The sequence below is a fragment of the Pteronotus mesoamericanus genome, unplaced genomic scaffold (assembly GCF_021234165.1).
Source record: "Pteronotus mesoamericanus isolate MK-2021 breed Mesoamerican mustached bat unplaced genomic scaffold, CSHL_Meso_final contig_123, whole genome shotgun sequence".
NCBI classification, from domain to species: Eukaryota; Metazoa; Chordata; class Mammalia; order Chiroptera; family Mormoopidae; genus Pteronotus; species Pteronotus mesoamericanus.
This window is the reverse complement of record NW_026555049.1, coordinates 1,229,873-1,247,469: the sequence shown is the minus strand read 5'-3', so window position 1 is coordinate 1,247,469 and position 17,597 is coordinate 1,229,873. Positions and strand designations below refer to the sequence as shown.

Below are 17,597 nucleotides of genomic sequence, written 5' to 3'. Positions count from 1 at the left end.
GGAGGGTGTAATTACCGACCAATCACCCACACTCCAGGCAGGCAAAACATGCTGTCTTCTAGCTGTTTGTATATCATTAGAGAGAAATTACGAAGTCATTAGGAAGCAACTAAATAATGTGCATGTTGTCATGACAAGGATGCAGGCTGCCAGAGCCTGCCTGCGCAGAGCCTGCCTGCACCCTGCCCCGTCCTAGGGAGCAATGCGGTAGAGAGCGTGGAGGAGGCATGGCCTTACCAGTTGTCTTCCCCTTGTAGAAGATCTTCATGTCCATCAGCCCCGTGAGCTGACTCGCCAGAAGCGTCACATGGGATCCGCTGTGTTTGGAAGCTCGGAATATGCTGAGCTGTGACCAGTCATCCCAGTAGATTTCATTCTAAAAAGAAAACCTTTCCCTTTAGTCCAGCTCCTCAGTCCTTAATTCTGGGCCCTCAGGAAGAATCAGAGCACTGTCATGCAGTGGACGCCCGGAAGGCACTGGCCAAATGGTCAGCCCCATCAAGACTCCGCTTAAATGCGAGAGTCAGCAATTTTATCCAGACCTCACCGAGTACCCGCAGTGGTGGAACTGCCCCAAAGAAACTATCTGATAAGCATTCAAGCTGGACCACAAGCCCAACCACTCAGTTTGAAATCTGCTTCTCAATGTGGGGAAGAACGTTTTGCTCTCTAACACCAAAGCGGAAGGGGCCAGCCACAAGGAAGGTTCAGGGCTCACCTGAAGCCATCAGGGAGCAAAGTGAGCGGGGCCAAAACAAGCCTGCCAGCCTGAAGGGGACCTGCACCTGAGAGGCCTCGCCTCACAGCATTCGAAACGTGAACGGTAAGTGCCCCGGGCTCTGGCGCCACTCACCTGGCGTCCCTCCACACAGCTGACGGGCACTGCCTCAAATGCTGCGGCGGACTATTTTCTAGAAGTCAGGCAAGCGGCTGTGCAGAACCTCAGAGGGAGGAGGCCCTTCACCTCGGCGGGCTCTTTGCCCGCGCGGACAGGCTGCCCCACCTGGGAGCTGAGAGGCCTACCTTGAAGACTGCGATGGCATAGGGGTGCGGGAGATTGTCCAGGACGATGGAGCGCTGCTGACCACTGAAAGTGACCCGCTCAATGCAGTCCAGGTAGGCGTCTGTCCAATAGATCCACTGGTCATCCACAGTAATGCCGTTGGGCCACTTCACATCCTCTGACACAAGACAGTGGACAGCAGAACCATCCATGTTGCTCCGATAAATACCAGGCTTCAGGTCTCCCCAGTCGGTCCAGAACATCACCCTGGTCAGGAAGAGGAAGCACACGCTTCACACCAGAACTAGTGGAACGGGAGCTCGAGTTCTGCCCCAGAGAGGCAGAGCCCCTCCAGAACAGCCCGCTGGTTATTTCAGCACAGGTATTATAGTGTGCAAACACAACACTTAACACCATTTAACTCCTCGACCCAAAAACTCCTTTATTGGAATTTATCTACAGAGGTGATCAAGTTATGCAAAGATAACATAGAAAGATGATCGTCACTGCAAAGAAAGACTGTTCATACTAACAAAAACATATATTTTTAAATAAAATATGTATGTATATTTGTGTGTGTATGTTAACTTAACCTATAGAAAAAGTGATACATTATGGTACAGACAAAAGAATATAATGAAGCCTAAAATGCATATGTGCTTATATGAAACAATATTCAAAACATTAAATTTTTTACTATGTCCAGTCTAGTACGTACCTTATTACTCTATTTGACATAAAGGCATATGTGTCTGGGTGTTTTAAAGATATATACTCGTACATGGGTTAAAATAAATTCTGAATGGGACATAAGAAACTATTAACCCTGGGAAATGTGAGGTGAAGAGTTAACAGTGAGAAAGGAGGAAACAAATATTGTTCATTTCATAAGCTTATGTTTGCTTTTAACATTTTAAAGCAAGTGCATTCATTACTTTCAGTGTTTTCTTTTATTATTAAAAACAGATCTGATTCTCAATTATAAATATTATAGGAAAGGGTAGAAAGGCTACCCCAGAACTTCCCTCTCAGTTACGTTCCCTGGCGCTAAGGAAGCAGGAACGCACCTCTGCAACCCCATGAGCGCGTGCAGTGCCAGGGAGGAAGCGGCCGGAGCTGCGGGCGGGGCGAGGGGTGAACTGGATGCTAGTTCCACGCAAGAAACTCAAGGCACAGAAGCCCCAGAATATGTGATCAGGCCTAACTATGTCTACAGGGTAACTTTTCATGCTGCCTTTTGTTGGAGAAAAACCCCACAGATGTGAGACATCTGGATGCCTAGAGATTCTGAGTCTTGCTAATGAAAAGGCACCTGACAAAGGCTATGGTTTCAAAGCTTCGTTAACAGACTATTTCAGCCACAATCCTGAGAAACAGGGCTATTGTCCAGCCTGTGTACCCCACGAGGAACCAGCCGCTGCAGCCTTTGGCACACGCCCACCCCGGCTGGGGCCCCACCTACCCCTCCTGGGGCACGAGGACCAGAGCCCTGGGCCGATCGAGCACAGAGGAGTTGACGACCGTGAGCCGGAAGTCGCCGTCTGGATGAGCCACCTGACAGAAAAAGCAACAGGAAAAAAGCCCAGATGCATCAATGCTCCTTAAGTCTCCTCGGCTCCGCCCACAGACACGCCCCGCGAGGGACCGGAAGCCCCGCCCCTTTTCCGTTAGGCAGGGCTGCCTGCGCCTCCGGCACACGTGACCCCTCCCCCAGGGTCTGCCAGGTCCAGCACCCCCTGCGCCCCGGTTCCCGGGCGTGAGGAGCCGCACGCAGCCCTCGACGGGCTTCCTTCCTTGACCCGCCCGTGTCCCTCCTCCACGCGCCCGTCACCGACGGTCCACCCGGTCCCCAGAACACATTCTCAGTGCCCCAGCCCTGCCGTCAGGCATCTGCGCAGTCTCGGCCCACCTTCTCTCTCCTCCATTTCCGTTCCTAGGGCTTCAGCAAGACGTGTGTCCTCGCAGTGTTCTAAGCCCAACTGCTCCTGCCGTACCACCCCCCCACCCCGGGCCTGTCCCCTGCTCTCTAGTCTATTCCTGCCTTTCCTTCCAAACTCACCTGCAGGCCTTCCTCCTCCGCCCCGCACTGGGCAATGAGCATCTCTAGTTTGCACCACTCAGCACCAGGAGCACTGAGTTGCGCACTGGCCCCCATCTTGCCTGTGTCCTTGTAGCCCAGCAGAGCACAGGCGAGAGAAAGCAGAGAGAGAGGCTCGTGCCAAGGCCCACGGCCCGCTCGGTGCGCGCCCAGCGCTCCGCGCCTCTCCCCGTCCTCTCCTCTGACCGCCCCGCGACTGAGCACCACCCTGCCGTCGGTCGGGGGTCAGCTCGGGGTCACACCTTCAAGGCGCCTCCCTGCCTGCCACTTCCAAGGCTGTCCCACGGCCCCACCCCGGGGTCGGTCACACTGCCCGGACTGGCATTCTCTGCAGCACTAAAGTTCCACCAATGGAACTGACTGGTTTCTTCATTATTCTGCTTCTCCACTAAAAATCTGTCTATCAGAACCCATGTGCCTTGCCTACTGTATGCTGTCACAACGTACAGCTGTGCCTGGCACATGTCACGCCCTCCCGAAGCACCTGTGAAATGACATCCTCTTACAGAGGAAGGAACTGAAGCCCAAGTCGCTCAGCTACGGGAACGCAGACAGAACCCGGGCCCGCCTCTCACGTCCGGCCTTCTGTCCTGCCACTTCGCCTGCTCTCCACGTCCACCTGCTTCTCCCGGGCCCCCCACGGCCCCCCGCCGGCCCCCCGCCAGCCCCGCAGAGAGCCCGTGCGCGAGTCCCCCAGCAGAGTCCCAGGCCTCGGCAGGGACCGACCTGGCGGTCAGAGGCCATTTCCCACCTTCGTGTTGCCTTGGGAGCTAAGCTGCAGAGAGAAGAGGTGAGGAAAAGAGGAGCAGCTGCCTCCGTGGGCTGCCATGCGGACGAGTCAAACCATCCCTGTGCCCTCCTCCTCATCACTAGGGATGGCGATGGTCATCGTGACCCTGCCATTATTGCTCCGGTCGGCTACAGCACTGTGACAGTTCTGGAGGGCAGCATTATAACAATGCTGTGGTGTTGCTACTGTCACCGTTGTTTCTACCTTATGTTTTTTCTGGCCAAAATATAAACTGCCAGGTACCCTCATGAAATATGACAGGTCCCACATCCTGTTCCCATGGAGGACTGTTGTGGGCGAGCGCGCCCTTCCACCTTCTCCAGAGGCGCTGGGGCTCCTCCTCTGGACTCTCTGAGACGCTGCAGGGTCCTGTGACACACTGGCTCCCGGCTCGGTGCCTAATCGGGCTCGAAGCCCAGGGGCGCCCCACGTGCTGCGTTAAGGACACGGAACACACATACCTCAATCTTTTTAAAGCCAGCATCCACCCAGTAAAGTAACTGGCTGAGGGGCTCAAAGGCCAAGGCTTCTACCGTCTCCAGGCCGGAACTGATGATCACCTCTTGCCCGGTGCTCCCATTCAAACAGAGGCGCTGAGGAGGGAAAAGGAAAGCTTCTATGAAATGCTCAGACAGCCACCTGCCAGGTCAGCCCCTTGCACGGTGACCCGCATTCGACCGGCTTGACTGGCAAGGGGTGAGAGGTTTTGCATCAGTAAACACTGCTGATGAATAAAGCCAGTTTTTAATGAGGGCATTTCTAAAATGCATCACAACTTCCAGTTTGAGGCAGAGTAGCTGAACAGAACGTAGCCATGGAGGTCGGCCTGCGCCATTGTGAACACTGAGCGCTGGGCCAGGCCGTATCACAATAGCACAGCTGGAGGCACCCAAGGAGCACCAGCCTGTTTGCTTTTAAAATAAAACCAGGTTGGTGGTGTTTTTAAGCTCTTCTGTCTGCTTTTTAGAGTCCACCTCCCGAGGGGCTCCTGGCCATCGGGCACTATTGCTGGGACAGCCGAACTCAGCAGTTGCCCTATCCTCCATGCCTGCCCTTTAATACCCAAGCACTGGAACATGCTGTTGGGTTGGATGTCCAGACAAAGCTGGATGAAACGGCTTTTCTAAAAGGATGAAGGACTCGGTAGCTCTCCTTTCCAAGGCACGGGTTAAGCGTGGATGGCTGTCTATCTGGCCTGTGCGAGGTCTTCGCAGCCCACTTCCTGGTTCTCGACTGTGGTCAGCACAGCTAAAGTGGATAATGACATAAACTCCACGTAAGTCAAGCGTGACTATATCAAAGCTGGGAAGAAGGATGCTAGAGGCATGTGGTACAACAGGAAATGACTAAAAATTCAACACTGCTAGTCCTAAAATCTTCCCAGCAAGACTTTCCAGTCGTTTACAAGCAGGACTGCAGATTCAGGGCTCCCTTTGTCCTTCCTACAAGGACAGAGGTAGGCAGGGAAGAAAAATATCAAAACAGAAAACTGAAATGTTTCTTCAGTCGGCCTTGAGATGAATCACGACATAAAGCTTCTATCCCTCACTCCCGGAGGCCGTTCTGAAAGAAGTTTACCTTGCCTGAACAGCTGCAAGGCACAGCCCCCAGGGCCGGGCCAAGGGCTGACTCACCTGGATGATATCCAAGGCCAGGTCGGACCAATACAAGCAGTTGTGCTCATAGTCAAAGTCCAGCGCCACTGCTGCCCGCAACCCAGTGAGAGGCAGCTGCTCGGTGGCTCCTGAGGCCAAGTCGTAGCGGTGGATGGACTTGCGCGTGGCGTACAGGATGAACTCGTTCTCCTCTGCACAGACCCACAGGGGAGCAGGAAGGTGAGCCCAGGTGTGCTGAAGACCTCTCGGCGGGCCTGGCCGGCTTCTCTCCTCACCCACAGAGCCATGGGCACATGGTGCGGGTCAAGTGAAAGAACACACGGATCCAGACATACAAGGCGTGTAACAGAATGACATTTCCGCCTTGGGCGAGTTACCTAAACTCCTGCAAATCTTAAATGGATTTCTCGTCCACAAAGCACCTTCCTTGTTACTTCTCTTTTTTTAATCTATCTCCTGCAGTAGGCACGCTCCCACATGCGAACACCGAAGCTCAGCCCCGAAGTCACTCATCACACTGAACAGAATAATGACACCGGCAGCACGCTGTCCTCGTCACAGGACTATGCCGCGTGTCCCATCATCTCCTGGACTGGAGACCACTAGTCACTGAAGAGTGCAGCTATGTTTTCTAATCAATTTGCCCACCTGTTAAATACTGTTCACAACAGCATATGGCAATTATTATCAACCTATATATTTTTAAAATAATAATAATGCACTGGTTCTTGACTACTGACAAAACATTTTACAACATAATCATCATGAAGACTATTTCTACTAAGCAAATACTTATACACACTGTACATACTACGTAGCAGGCATTATTTAATCCACATAACAACTGTATAATGAAAGAACTTCTATTAACACAACCTCACCAATAAGAAAACTGAAAGCAGAGAGGTTATGTGACTCACTCAGGGACACACAACTAGTAAGTGGCAGAACCAAGCCTGGAACCCAGGCAGTCTGGATCTGCAGTCTCCACCATGACCACTACATAGGGATTATGATGTAGGGATAGTGTTGCCATTTTTTTAGAGAAACAGAAGCCCAGAAATCCTAAAGAGATTTACTTAATGTCAGATGGGTAATCAAAGACTAGTGCTCTCTCTCTTCCTCAGGGAACAGCCTGGAAAACATCAGATTCTTCCAAGGGGGTGGAGGTGAGCAACACGCTCACACCTGAGCGTCCACTTGACAATATGCTGCATGTGGGGCCAGGTGCAAACGAGAGTCCCTCTGCCGTTTGCACCATTACTGCCGTTCTCCCCTTCTCTCATTCCAGTCACTCAATGAGTTGACAAGCACAAGCCATGAGCCACAGCTTTAGAAAGGCTGGATAATGCACCAAAAAGCAAATCTACCTACAACTCTTCATAAAGGTTGCCTTCTTGTCCTCTGGTCTCACTTTACTTCAAAAGCATGTAAGCCACCACCACGTGGTAACTAACTTCTCCTTCCCATTTAAGTCCTCGCAAAGGGACTGTCAGGATGGAAACTGCCCAAGGCTGCCACTGACGCCGGGGCCCTGGCCCCATCACTGAGCCGCGAGCCGTTCACTCCTGCACTCCCTGACACCTGTGCAAGCTCATCCTCTTGCTCTGGGTCTTCCTTCCGACGAACGCCTGTGCGGTGGCGCTGAGGCCAGGACACTGCCTTAGGGCTGGTCCTAGAAAGGAGCAGGCACCACTCCCGTGTGCAATATCGGTGCCTAACTTAGGAGAGGAGCAGGGTTCTTGGCCAGTCCAGCCATATGTGAGCACAGCGTAGAAGTCTATGCTATTACAGTGATCATCAAGGAAAACACAGCTTCATTTTTAAAGGCCCTTCCAGATGCCCTGATTGCCTCATCTTTGCAAAGATGTTGAGGTTTCCATCAGTCCTAGGACCGTTCCCTTTGTTAGTACATCCCTGCCTCAGTTCCATACATTAAGGAAAAAAAAAACACAAAAAAACACTAAGGAGGTGGCCTATACCACAAAAAAGATTTTTCCACTTCATTCCATGATTTATCCTCTCCTCTCTCAGAAGAGAAAATATCTTTATTAGTTTAATCGGCCCTAAATAAACTCTTTTGTCCCCTGCTGAGCTATCTTCAAAATACTCATTACAAACGTAGGTGCTCCAGCTCCTGGGAGCTGCACTCACACCCACGAGCCCAAGCCCTCTGACCGGCGGCAGGGCTTCTCGGGAGCCTCTGCATACCGCTGCTCGCCCGTGAGGGCCGTCTGAGCCACGCTCCCCCTCAGTCTCCACAGTGAGGCCTGCTAATTACTCCAGTAAAGCTGGAAGATTAAATTCAGGGACTAATGAGCTAAGCATGAAAACCCCGGGGCCAGCTGGTAGCCTGCGAGCACGGGCAAGACGCTGCTCCAGGCGCACTCAGCAGGGGCAGCCGCACCCCTCACGCGGCTTCCCGAGACGGGGGAGCAGCAGGAAGGGCCCAGCGGGACGAGGGTGCTACTGAAGAACCACTCGCAACGGAGTGAAGGAAAAAAGGTGGCTGAGAGATTAACTCTTTGTTAAGGGGTCGTAATTCCATGTGCATGTCAAGCACTTCCTGTACCATCACCACTTACTCAACTAAAACACAGGCTTCGGAACGCACCTCAGCACCAGCACACACTCCAGAGGCGGTCCCTGATCAGCCTGCGTACTGATCACCTACGATGACGGGCATGGCATCCATCTGCCCCTACAGCCACATCCAGGTGGGGGCATGGCTTTGTCACTTACCACGTGTGTGACCTTAAAAGAGCCACCCAACCCCTCCTCGGAGCACACTCCCTCGTATTTTAAAAACAACGGAGCTAATAATATGTTTCAGGAATTAAAATAACAACGCATGGAAAAGTACATTAAAATGTGCAAAATCCCATTAAAATATTACTGATAACTATTATGATAAAAATTGACATAGACGGCTTAGCCACGTCCCCAAAAACCCCAAGTCTCTTTATGTTCGCCTCCAACAAGCAGACCCAGAAGCACAGAGGGGGCCTGTGGGCTCCGCTCGCCCGTCGCCGGGCCACCACGGGCACCACGCTGCGCTTCTCAACGAACGTGGGGGCGTCCTCCAAAAACGGTTCTCTCTCCTATAAAGGTGCAAGGCTGCAAATACATTTAGTTTGAATCCCACGTTTGGGGAGCTCTGACATGCTTGTAACTCCCATCCTTTTCCCTCCACTAAGTTAGAAGAACCACGAGACTGGGCCCAGGTGAGAAGACAATCATGTTCCAGGGACGGCTCTTGGGGTCAACAGGAGGAACCGCCTCTTACCTGCCAAGGGACACGGGACCAGTTCTCCCTCCAGTCGCGCTTCCACATCTCCTCCGCTACAAGTGTCTCCAGAAATCTTCCGATAGCTGTTACCCCCACACCCCAAAAACAAGAGGTCAGACACATCAAAGAACAGTCCTAAAGGCTTTGGGATTGGGAACATACTTCCTAAAAGCTTTGGGACTACAACACACTTCCTGTCCAGCACGAAAGGTCCAGCTACTCACTTCCCTGTAGAACAGGAGGCAGGGTGCCTAACCAGCCGCGTCAGCTGTGCTGGTGATGAGGCTGGGCAGCTCTGACAAACTGGAGAGCTGTCCTCGTAAGAGTTTTACATGTATCCCGTCAACAAATCCCTTTGAAGATGTGTCCTTACTGAAATGTACGGCTTAACATACAACTAGAGCCATAGAAAAACATATGGACTTGCATTTTTTTCTCTCTGAGGGTAGAAAAATTTGCAAACATCCTAACTTTACATATTGCGTAAGCTACTTGAAACCTGCTTACTTGGAATTCATTAGAGGACGAAAAGGGACCCAGGTGGTCCTCTGTGCCCCTCACAGCCCGTGGAGACCCCCACCGCGTCCCTGGCACACAGCCCTTGTGAGACGTACCCTCTCGTTTGCCTGTAAGTAGAGCCCACAGGACACGGCACAGGCGGGGAATGTGACCTCCCAGAAAACTCAGGGTCCGGAACACAAGCCTCCAGCGACAGATCTTCACTCATCCTGAAGCCGAAGTCACTGGAAAGGCAGTCGGGGCTTGTCAGGGCCACTGGGTCACTTGCACACTTGAGGCTTTTCAGTGCCCCCCCGTGCAACTTCTCCTGTCCCGCCGGCCCCCTGCGTCCCAGGCTACGTGCCGGGTCCCATCAGAGCCTCTGTTCCCGTTCACACTAACACGCTCCCCAAAGGCACTTCATACCAGAGCCACTATCATATGCCGTAAACAAACAAAGCCAACACAAACCATTATGCTACAAGCCAAATGATACTAAATTTTTTAGCTAGATCCCCTTCTCTACCCAAAGACTCTGGGCCTGCCCTCTCTTGTTAAAAAGGATTAGCAAATGCTAAAGAATTACTAGCCCCTGTGAGACCTTCTCTTTGACATTAAAATTAAAAGAGAAATTAAGCCCTGGCTGGTGTGGCTCAGTGGACTGAGTGCCAGGCCATGAAGCAAAGGGCCGCTGGTTCGATTCTCAGGCAGGGCCCATGCCTGGGTTGCAGGCTGGGTCCCCAGTGGGGGGTGCACGACACGCAACCATACATTGATGTTTCTCTCCCTCTCTTTCTCTCTCCCTTCCTCTCTCTCTAAAAATAAATAAAATCTTTTTTAAAAAAGAAATTAAGAATAATCTCCTTTTCTTAATGATTTTTTCACCACTGTTATTTAAGATCATGTCCACAAACTACCAAAAATCACCCTGGTGCCTCGTCCTGCACAACTTGGAGGTCACATCTCCACAAACCCCCCAGCTCAAGGCACAGAGCGGGAAGCAGGGTCCTCGGTCTCACCACGGCTCTGCCCGAAGCTGCGTGACTTCTCTCGGCTGCATGGAACAGCCCTAAGAAGAGGCAGCTGCACTGCGTGCTCACCATGGCGCTGCCCAGGCCGTGAGCTGTGCTTCAGAGGAATTCCCCTGGTTGATGCGCCCAACCCGAGAAGCCCCACTGACTCTCGTTGGTTCAGTAAGTGTTCATTCCCCACCTGTATGGAAAGTATTTAACAGGCTCGGGGCAAAGCAGTCTGTGAGCAGGTTGTGTCATCGTCCCCATGTGGGGCTTTGTACAGAATGGCTCAGAAGGAAGAGTTTTATTACTATATCAGACAGGTCTTATTCACCAAATCAGATAGTTTTTATTGAACAGCTGCTTTAAATCTTTTGGGGGACAATGTGGAGCATTAGCTCATGAGTTTTTTGCCTCTTTTTTTAAATAGGTTTTTTCAAACTGTAGGCCGTGACCTAGCATGGGGTAAAATACTGTGAAGGGTTAAGATCCGCTTCCTCCCTCACCTCCCCTAAAAAACAGAAGACTGCGAAATTCATCACACTTACAAGTGCGTTATCTTGTAAGTGCGATGAATTAAATGTTATCACTCAGACTTCTGTTTTAGTTACATGTGTATGTACCTACACACGCAGACATGTAGGTGCAGGGCCAGACTAGAAAATGCACCACGTACCCTGGTCGTTGCAGTCATGAGTTTCAAAGCCAGACTTCTTGACAGTGTGGGGAAATGGAAAGATGTAAAAGAATTGATGGTACTTTGATAACTTTTCTTGTTTTGGGTTTTAAAAAAAGACGTAAAAGAGCCTACCCCTGCAGCCAGGGCACACAGGGGCCAGAGGCTGGGCCTCCTGGTGAGGTCCGCAGGGACCTCACCGTCAAACGCAGCTGTCACTCAGGAAGGGAACCGATGGGCAGACCCTGCAAATGCAATGGCTCTCGCTTCCTCTCCTGCGGTCCATCCGCAGGCCTTTGCCCTTCTCACTGCCACAGTCCGATGCCAAACATCCCCAGGGTCCACACAGCCGGCCGGCGGGCACTTCCCCCGCAGCAGCTGCGGCCACAGGAGCAGTAACGGCCTGAAGTCTGTACACCCTTGTCACCCGCAGGGCCATCACCTCCACGAAGCCCAGCTCCCAGGGGCAGGGCCGGGGGCCGGTTTCCCCGGTCTGTAATAAAGACTCGGCGCCCGCCAGCTGCTATAGTGAGCCGGCTGGGTGGGCACGGAGGACCCGTGAGAGCCAGGCCGGTCAGCCAGGAGGGCCGGCGATCCCGCCCCTGGCTCTCGGAGGCCGCTGCTGCCGTGCGGCTGCCGCTGGGAGGCAGGTTTTAGAGAAAAGTCGTAACAGCGGTCGTCAAGGGGGAAAATCAAAGGCTTGCGAGGTTTCCTTGCATATTTTTCATTTCATTTCATTTTGAAGTACTTAATGGGGACAAAGGAGGCACAGGAGAGGACCCCATGACCTCTTCTGTGATTAGGGCCTCGACGATGCAGCCCCCAGAGCTCTCAGGTCAGAGTCGCAGTCGGGGGGGATCTAAGACAGAGAGGAGGCGGCAAAGGGGTGTGAACTGGCACCACGGGACCCTCCCCCGGCTCTGCGGTTTGGCCAGGGAAGCATCTGTGCTGTCCTCTCAGGACCACGCGGCTTTCAAAGGGAGAGTGCGTCCTGTTGCTCAAGGGTGGGCCTGCAGGTACGCAGCACCAGAGCCGCCGAAGTCTGGCGGGAGGGCGGGTTCCCAGAGTTGCTGAGCCAGGACTTGCAGGACAGGTACACTCAAGTCTGAGCAGCACCGGTCTGGGGCCGGCACTGGCCAGCCCGGTCAGCTACATCAGCAGGTGAGACCCGCCGAGGGGGCGGCCGCACCAGCTCTGCCTGGCTGTCCTGGAGCGGCGGCCTCAGAGGCCGCATGGCCTCCTCAGCCCCGAACGCTCGCTGCGTGGCCCTGCTCCAAGGCGCCAGAGGCTCCAGGCTTTCGTCAAGAAAAGGGTGCTTCCCAAAGCAAACTGCAGTATCTGTGCGTCGACAGCTCCTGAAAACAAGGTTGTGCATTTCTGTTCAACGCCTACGCTCTCCCGGCAGCCCTGCCCCGTTGGGGGGACCGTGCCGGGTCACAGCCTGAGGGACCGTGGCTCTGAGACCCTGTCTGCACTGCTGCAGTGGTCCTCCCAGCGCGGAGCCCTGGCCTGACCCTCCACACTCCTCGGAAGCTTCGGGGCGCCCTCCGGCTCACGGAACAAGGTCTCTCTGTTCAGCCGCATCTCCCTACACTGGCCGCACCTCGTACACCCCACGAGGCGCCCAGACAAAACCAGCACCAATTTGCCTGCCCCCGCACGGCGGCTCCGTCTCCCCAGAATGCTGCTGTCCAGAGGGCCAGGGCCCATCACAAACGGTGCTTTCTCCAGAAAGTTCTCAACTCCTCAACAGCAAGTCAGGCTCCCCCTCCCAGGCGGCTCCTCCCTGGTCCCTGCGGCTTTCCACCCCGTCGCCCTCATCAGGGTACGCACACGTCCTTCCTTCCGCCGTTGGCATCTCCGCGGGGCCTTGCATATGGTGGTCAAGGACTAAGGAGCGTAAGCATGTGCCTGTGTGTGTATTCCCTCGTTTCAAGTAAAGAAGTAAATTCCCTCTAGAACACGGCTCCTAGAGAAAGGACCTCCCTAGAGTGGGGCCATCAGCAGGTTCCCGGTTGGGGCCGCCCACAGAGCAATGCACCGCAGAGCGACCATTCCTGAGTGAATGACCACACCTTCCCACACCTCCCCGCAGCACAAGGCTGCTGAAACTACATGGAACAGCCTGTGCAAAAGGGCCCAGCACAGGGCCTGGCGCACACACGGTGCTTAATAAATACTGGTCTCCTAGGATTCCCTTCCTTTCCTCGAGGGCCGGCACTGGGCCCCAGTCTGCTCACCATACTGCTGAGAATAAAGCCCAGCACCACCCCGGCACGGGGCAGAACCAACCATTCGTAGTCCTGCCGGGTGCAGGAACAGTTGGACACCACCACCGGCCTGTCAAAGTCTTCTCCGTTGAAGCACGTTGCGTGGGGGGTCCTCCGCTTGAACACAGTCTTGTGTCCCAGCAAACACTCGTTGCCCCTCTCGTCAGACGGCGACCACAGCTTGTAGTCGTTCTCTGTGCAGGGAACCCCTGAGGGAAGGAAATGCAGCGTGAGAGGCAGCCCCGAGGGCCGCCCTCGGCCTGTCGCCCGCCTCCGGGACCCTGGCTGCGCAGCAGGGGCCTCTGGAGCTGGCCCAGGCCTCTGCGCTGCCTGCTCTGGGGCAGGGGGACCCTCACCCAAACGAAGACAGCCCCCACGGAAACACAGGTGTTCATCCGAGAAGGCTGAGCGGGGAGGAAAGCCACCTCCAGCACCGCCTGCTTCTGACGGGCTCTCTCTCACGGCTTCTGTGTCCTGACGCTCCCCCGCCTCCGTCCGTTCTCCCTGAGTTCACCCTCCCCTCCCCTACGCCCCTGAGCATTGCTGTAACCCTGGTTTTGAACTCTGTATCCAGTAGCTTGTTTGTCACTATTTCATTTAGTTCTTTTTCTGTGGATTCCTCCTGTTCTTTCATTTGGGGCATGTTTCTTTGTCTCCCCGTTTTGGCTGCCTCTTTGTGTTTGTTTCTATGTATTATGTAAACTTGCTATGCCTCCTAGTCTTGGCAGGGTGGCCTCATGTTGTGGGTGTCCTGCAGGACCCAGTGGCGCATCTCCCCGATCGCCCGAGCTCGTGCTCCAGGGGTGTCCCATGTGGGCTATGTGAACTCTCCTGGTATCGTTGAGTTTTCGTCGCTGCTGGCCTGTCCGTGGGCAGGGCTTGACCCTCAGGCTGGCTGACCATGAGGTTCCTGCTCTCATTTTCCCTGAAGCCCACAGCTAGGTGTGCTGGTCTGGGGCCTCTTGGGACGGACTCAAGTGCAGTCAATGTCAGACGCTGCCTGTGACCAGCCTTGGGCTACCTGTTAGGAGCCACGAAGTGACCCACGGTTGGTGGCTGCCTCTGCTGGGCCTGGGTGTGTGTGGGCCAAGCTGCACACTGAGGCCAGTTTCCACCAGCCCCAAGCCTAGGGCAGGTCAGTGAAGGGCTCAGAGCACCCAGAGATCCACCCCCGCCGGCCGGCTGTCTGTTAGGCTCAGCCACTGAAAGGGCCTCCAGAGGGGCAACGCGTAAGTCACGCAAGGCAGGGCCTCAGTGAGTCACCAGGCAGAGGCAGCAGCGCTCGCCAGGCTGACAGAGACTGAAGGTCGGTGCCAGGGCCGACTGTGAGGCCACGCAGCAACGTCTCCAGGTTCTCTAAGGTCAGCTACCACCCGCCTGGCATCTGAGGACCTTTGTTAGGGAGCAGGGCCGGGGGGGTGCGGGGGAGCCCAGGGAGCCGGGGGCAGGTGGGAGGACTACACCTCTCGGGGGCTGAGGCCGTAGATCGGGCAGTGCTCTACCCAGGGAGGGTGCTGTCTCTGGGCGGGGTGGGCGAGGGCCTCGGCGCAGGGACCTGGTGGCTGTCCCTTCAGCCCTCTCCCCAAAGCCAGAATCCCATCTCTGCCTGTACGACTCCAGTCTGCTCTGAGCTGCCGTCTCTCCACAGGCGCCCACAGAGTGTGGCTGCGAATGAGATTTTGTGTGCTGGCCCTTTAAGAGCATGCTTGAGTCTCCTGCAGACTCCAGTCTCTCCCCGGCAGACAGAATCCTGCTGATTTTCACAGCCAGATATCAGTTAGGTGGGCTCCTCTTCCCAGGTATGGTGCTCTGGGCTGGGGGGTCGGGCATGGGATCGAGACCCTGCGCTCCTCAGGGAGAACCTTTGCAACGGAGACGTCCCTTTGGATCTCCTGCCACTGCACACAAGGGCGGGCCCAGCTTTTTTAACATGTCAGCCTTTCCTACCAGTCTTGTTGTGGCTTCCTCTGAAAGTCCTTGGGGTTAAGACTTCCGTTCAGCTAGTCTCCAGTTGGTTATTCAGACCGACTGTTCCGTTATTTTAGTTGTAATTCCAGTTTGGTGCTGGGAGCAGGAGAGTGTAACATCCAGCTGCTCCACTGCCATCGGAGCCCTGGGCACTATCCGAACCTCTGCTATGTTCTAGCACGTTGTACGTTTCCTTGTGGACATGGCAACCCAGCGGGGTTTATCTCCTAGAAAGCTGGGGGAAGGCTGCATCTCCCGGGAATATAGTTCCCGGCCTGCCTCCTGGGCGGTGTGGGCACATCGGGTCCTAAGGCCTGCGGGGATTACAGAACTTGCTGCCTCTTCTCAGGAAGTACAGGATCTCCATGGAAGGAGGCTGAGAAATGGTAAGACAACCTGGGTGATCGCTTACTTGACCCATGTTCACTCACAATTTAACTAGAGAGGGTTCTACAGGAATTCCAGAGCAAATCTATGTCAATATTGGCATTTTATGTCTTTTTTATATATGTGTGTCTTAGGTCAGAACTAATACTGCCTGAAAATAATGAGGAACAATCACTTCAATGCCATTCAAATCAGCACACACTTAGTAACCCCTTAATCCCCAGAAGGCTATCAGGTGGTGCCCTGCACGAAAGCAAAGAGGCAGAGGACAGCTTCCTATGTCCAAGGACCTTACAATCTAGTTGACAGGAAACGCCACACAGACAACAGACACAAATTGATGATTCGAGGCAGGCAAGTGCGCTGACACCCTGACACAGAGAAGCAGGGAGAAGTCCTCTGTTTGGGATGTTAGCAGCCAAGTCGTTGGATCCAAAACATCAAAGGATTTGACCTGCTGGAAACAGGACGGTGGCAGGGCTGTCAACGCAGCTGGAACAGCGGCAGCCAGGGCAGAGGGTGGGCACAGGGAGGGCCTGTGCGTCGCCCTCGTCGCTCATGCGCCTGTGCTCTGCCTGGGCTGGCAGACGCCAAGGAGACCCTGGGCGGCTCCGGGGCCGCCCCGCCCAGCCCCCTGCCCTTCCCAGAGCGGCTACCAGCTGAGCCCATCAGACAGAAACTGCTCGTGTCAAAGGGCGTTCTTCATGCGTGTATTCATTAACTCATTCAGCCACACATTCCACACACATGCACCCAACCCCACCACATGCCCGCGACTGCACAAGGAGACACGGGGACAAAAGCGCAGGGGCCCTGCTGCGGGCGCCCAGGCGGCAGCCCACGGAGCTCTCGGCCCCTCACTGTGCGCGGCCCGCCTCGCTCAGGGGGCACCGACGCCCCTCCGCACCGAGCCTCCAGGCTGGTGCTCGGGCCCGCGAGTGTTTCCATGGACAGGGCGGGGGGGCAGCGGCTTACCCAGGGCATCTGTGGCGTTGACCTGGAGGACCAGCCAGCTGTGGACATTCTCCTTGTTGGAGCCGAAAATGGTGAAGACAGTGCTCTTCTCGCCGGGCTCTGTGAGGAGCCCATACACAAACACGGGCTGTGTGCAGAAGGCGAATGCTTTCCAGGTCTCCCCTTCATTGGTGCTGTACCTGCAAGGGAGAGGGAGGGCCCTGCAGTTAACACCTCCAGGACAGGGGCTCGGGTTCCAGGAGCTGCTCACCAGTGGCAGGAGCGGGGCCCCGGAGAAGTGGCTCACCCTGGGCCAGAGCAGAGGGCGGCGGTCAGGCTGCGCCCGAGCGCGAGGCTGCCCTCAGAGGCACGCGGGCGCCAGCGCGCGGGCTCCAATGGACCAAACTCAGGACAGTTTCAACATAAAAAAGTAAACTAATGCCAACAGATTACACGCTGACTGAAAACAGGGCACAGGTCTCTAAGTGACATTACAAGTAAGACAGGAGGGGAGATAAAAACTGTTTTCTCATAGTCAGTGCTTCCTAATGACTGTTGAAGACCAGGACAGAAAGAGAAAAGCAACCATTCTGTAACCCCCTCTGTAGAGACTGACTCAGACAAGGTCATCGGCAGATGCTACAGTCACTGGGCGCAGAGTGCTGGGCACACGAGTGTTCGCAGGGCAATGTGCTCTTGCAGGGGACCAGGTAAGAATCACAGCCTTCACCAGGCCCGGCGCCGCTAACAGGGCTCCGCCTGCACGAGGTGCTTCCCAGGAAGCACCGAGGACACCGCGTCGCCTGCGTCCGCCTCTCCACACCCGGACAAACCGAGCACGTGAGGTTTCTACAGGACAGCGGGTCTGGATTCTTCAAAAATAAAAGACCAAGGCCATGAAAAATGAAGGAAAAAAAAAAACGGAGAAGGCTGGCTCCAGATTAAGAGACTAGAGAAGCATAACCCCAAAATGCAGTGAATAGCCCTTGACTGAGTCCTGGGTCAGAAAAAAAGTAGTTATAATAACATGGAACT

At 54.5% G+C, this 17,597-nt stretch overlaps 1 protein-coding gene across 2 annotated transcripts in view; it reads right to left on the bottom strand.

Annotated features, from left to right (window-relative positions):
• SORL1 (sortilin related receptor 1) overlaps nucleotides 1-17,597 on the bottom strand; it is a 168,586-nt gene that overhangs the window by 73,649 nt on the left and 77,340 nt on the right. For both annotated transcript variants that reach the window (XM_054587637.1, XM_054587646.1), the window contains exons 13-21: nucleotides 16,584-16,762; nucleotides 13,276-13,462; nucleotides 9,411-9,539; nucleotides 8,794-8,879; nucleotides 5,526-5,698; nucleotides 4,353-4,484; nucleotides 2,466-2,557; nucleotides 1,024-1,270; nucleotides 238-376 (exon numbers count right to left, since the gene is read on the bottom strand). In XM_054587637.1, the coding sequence (XP_054443612.1) occupies nucleotides 238-376; nucleotides 1,024-1,270; nucleotides 2,466-2,557; nucleotides 4,353-4,484; nucleotides 5,526-5,698; nucleotides 8,794-8,879; nucleotides 9,411-9,539; nucleotides 13,276-13,462; nucleotides 16,584-16,762 (1,364 nt within the window). The remainder of the gene's footprint in view (nucleotides 1-237; nucleotides 377-1,023; nucleotides 1,271-2,465; nucleotides 2,558-4,352; nucleotides 4,485-5,525; nucleotides 5,699-8,793; nucleotides 8,880-9,410; nucleotides 9,540-13,275; nucleotides 13,463-16,583; nucleotides 16,763-17,597) is intronic.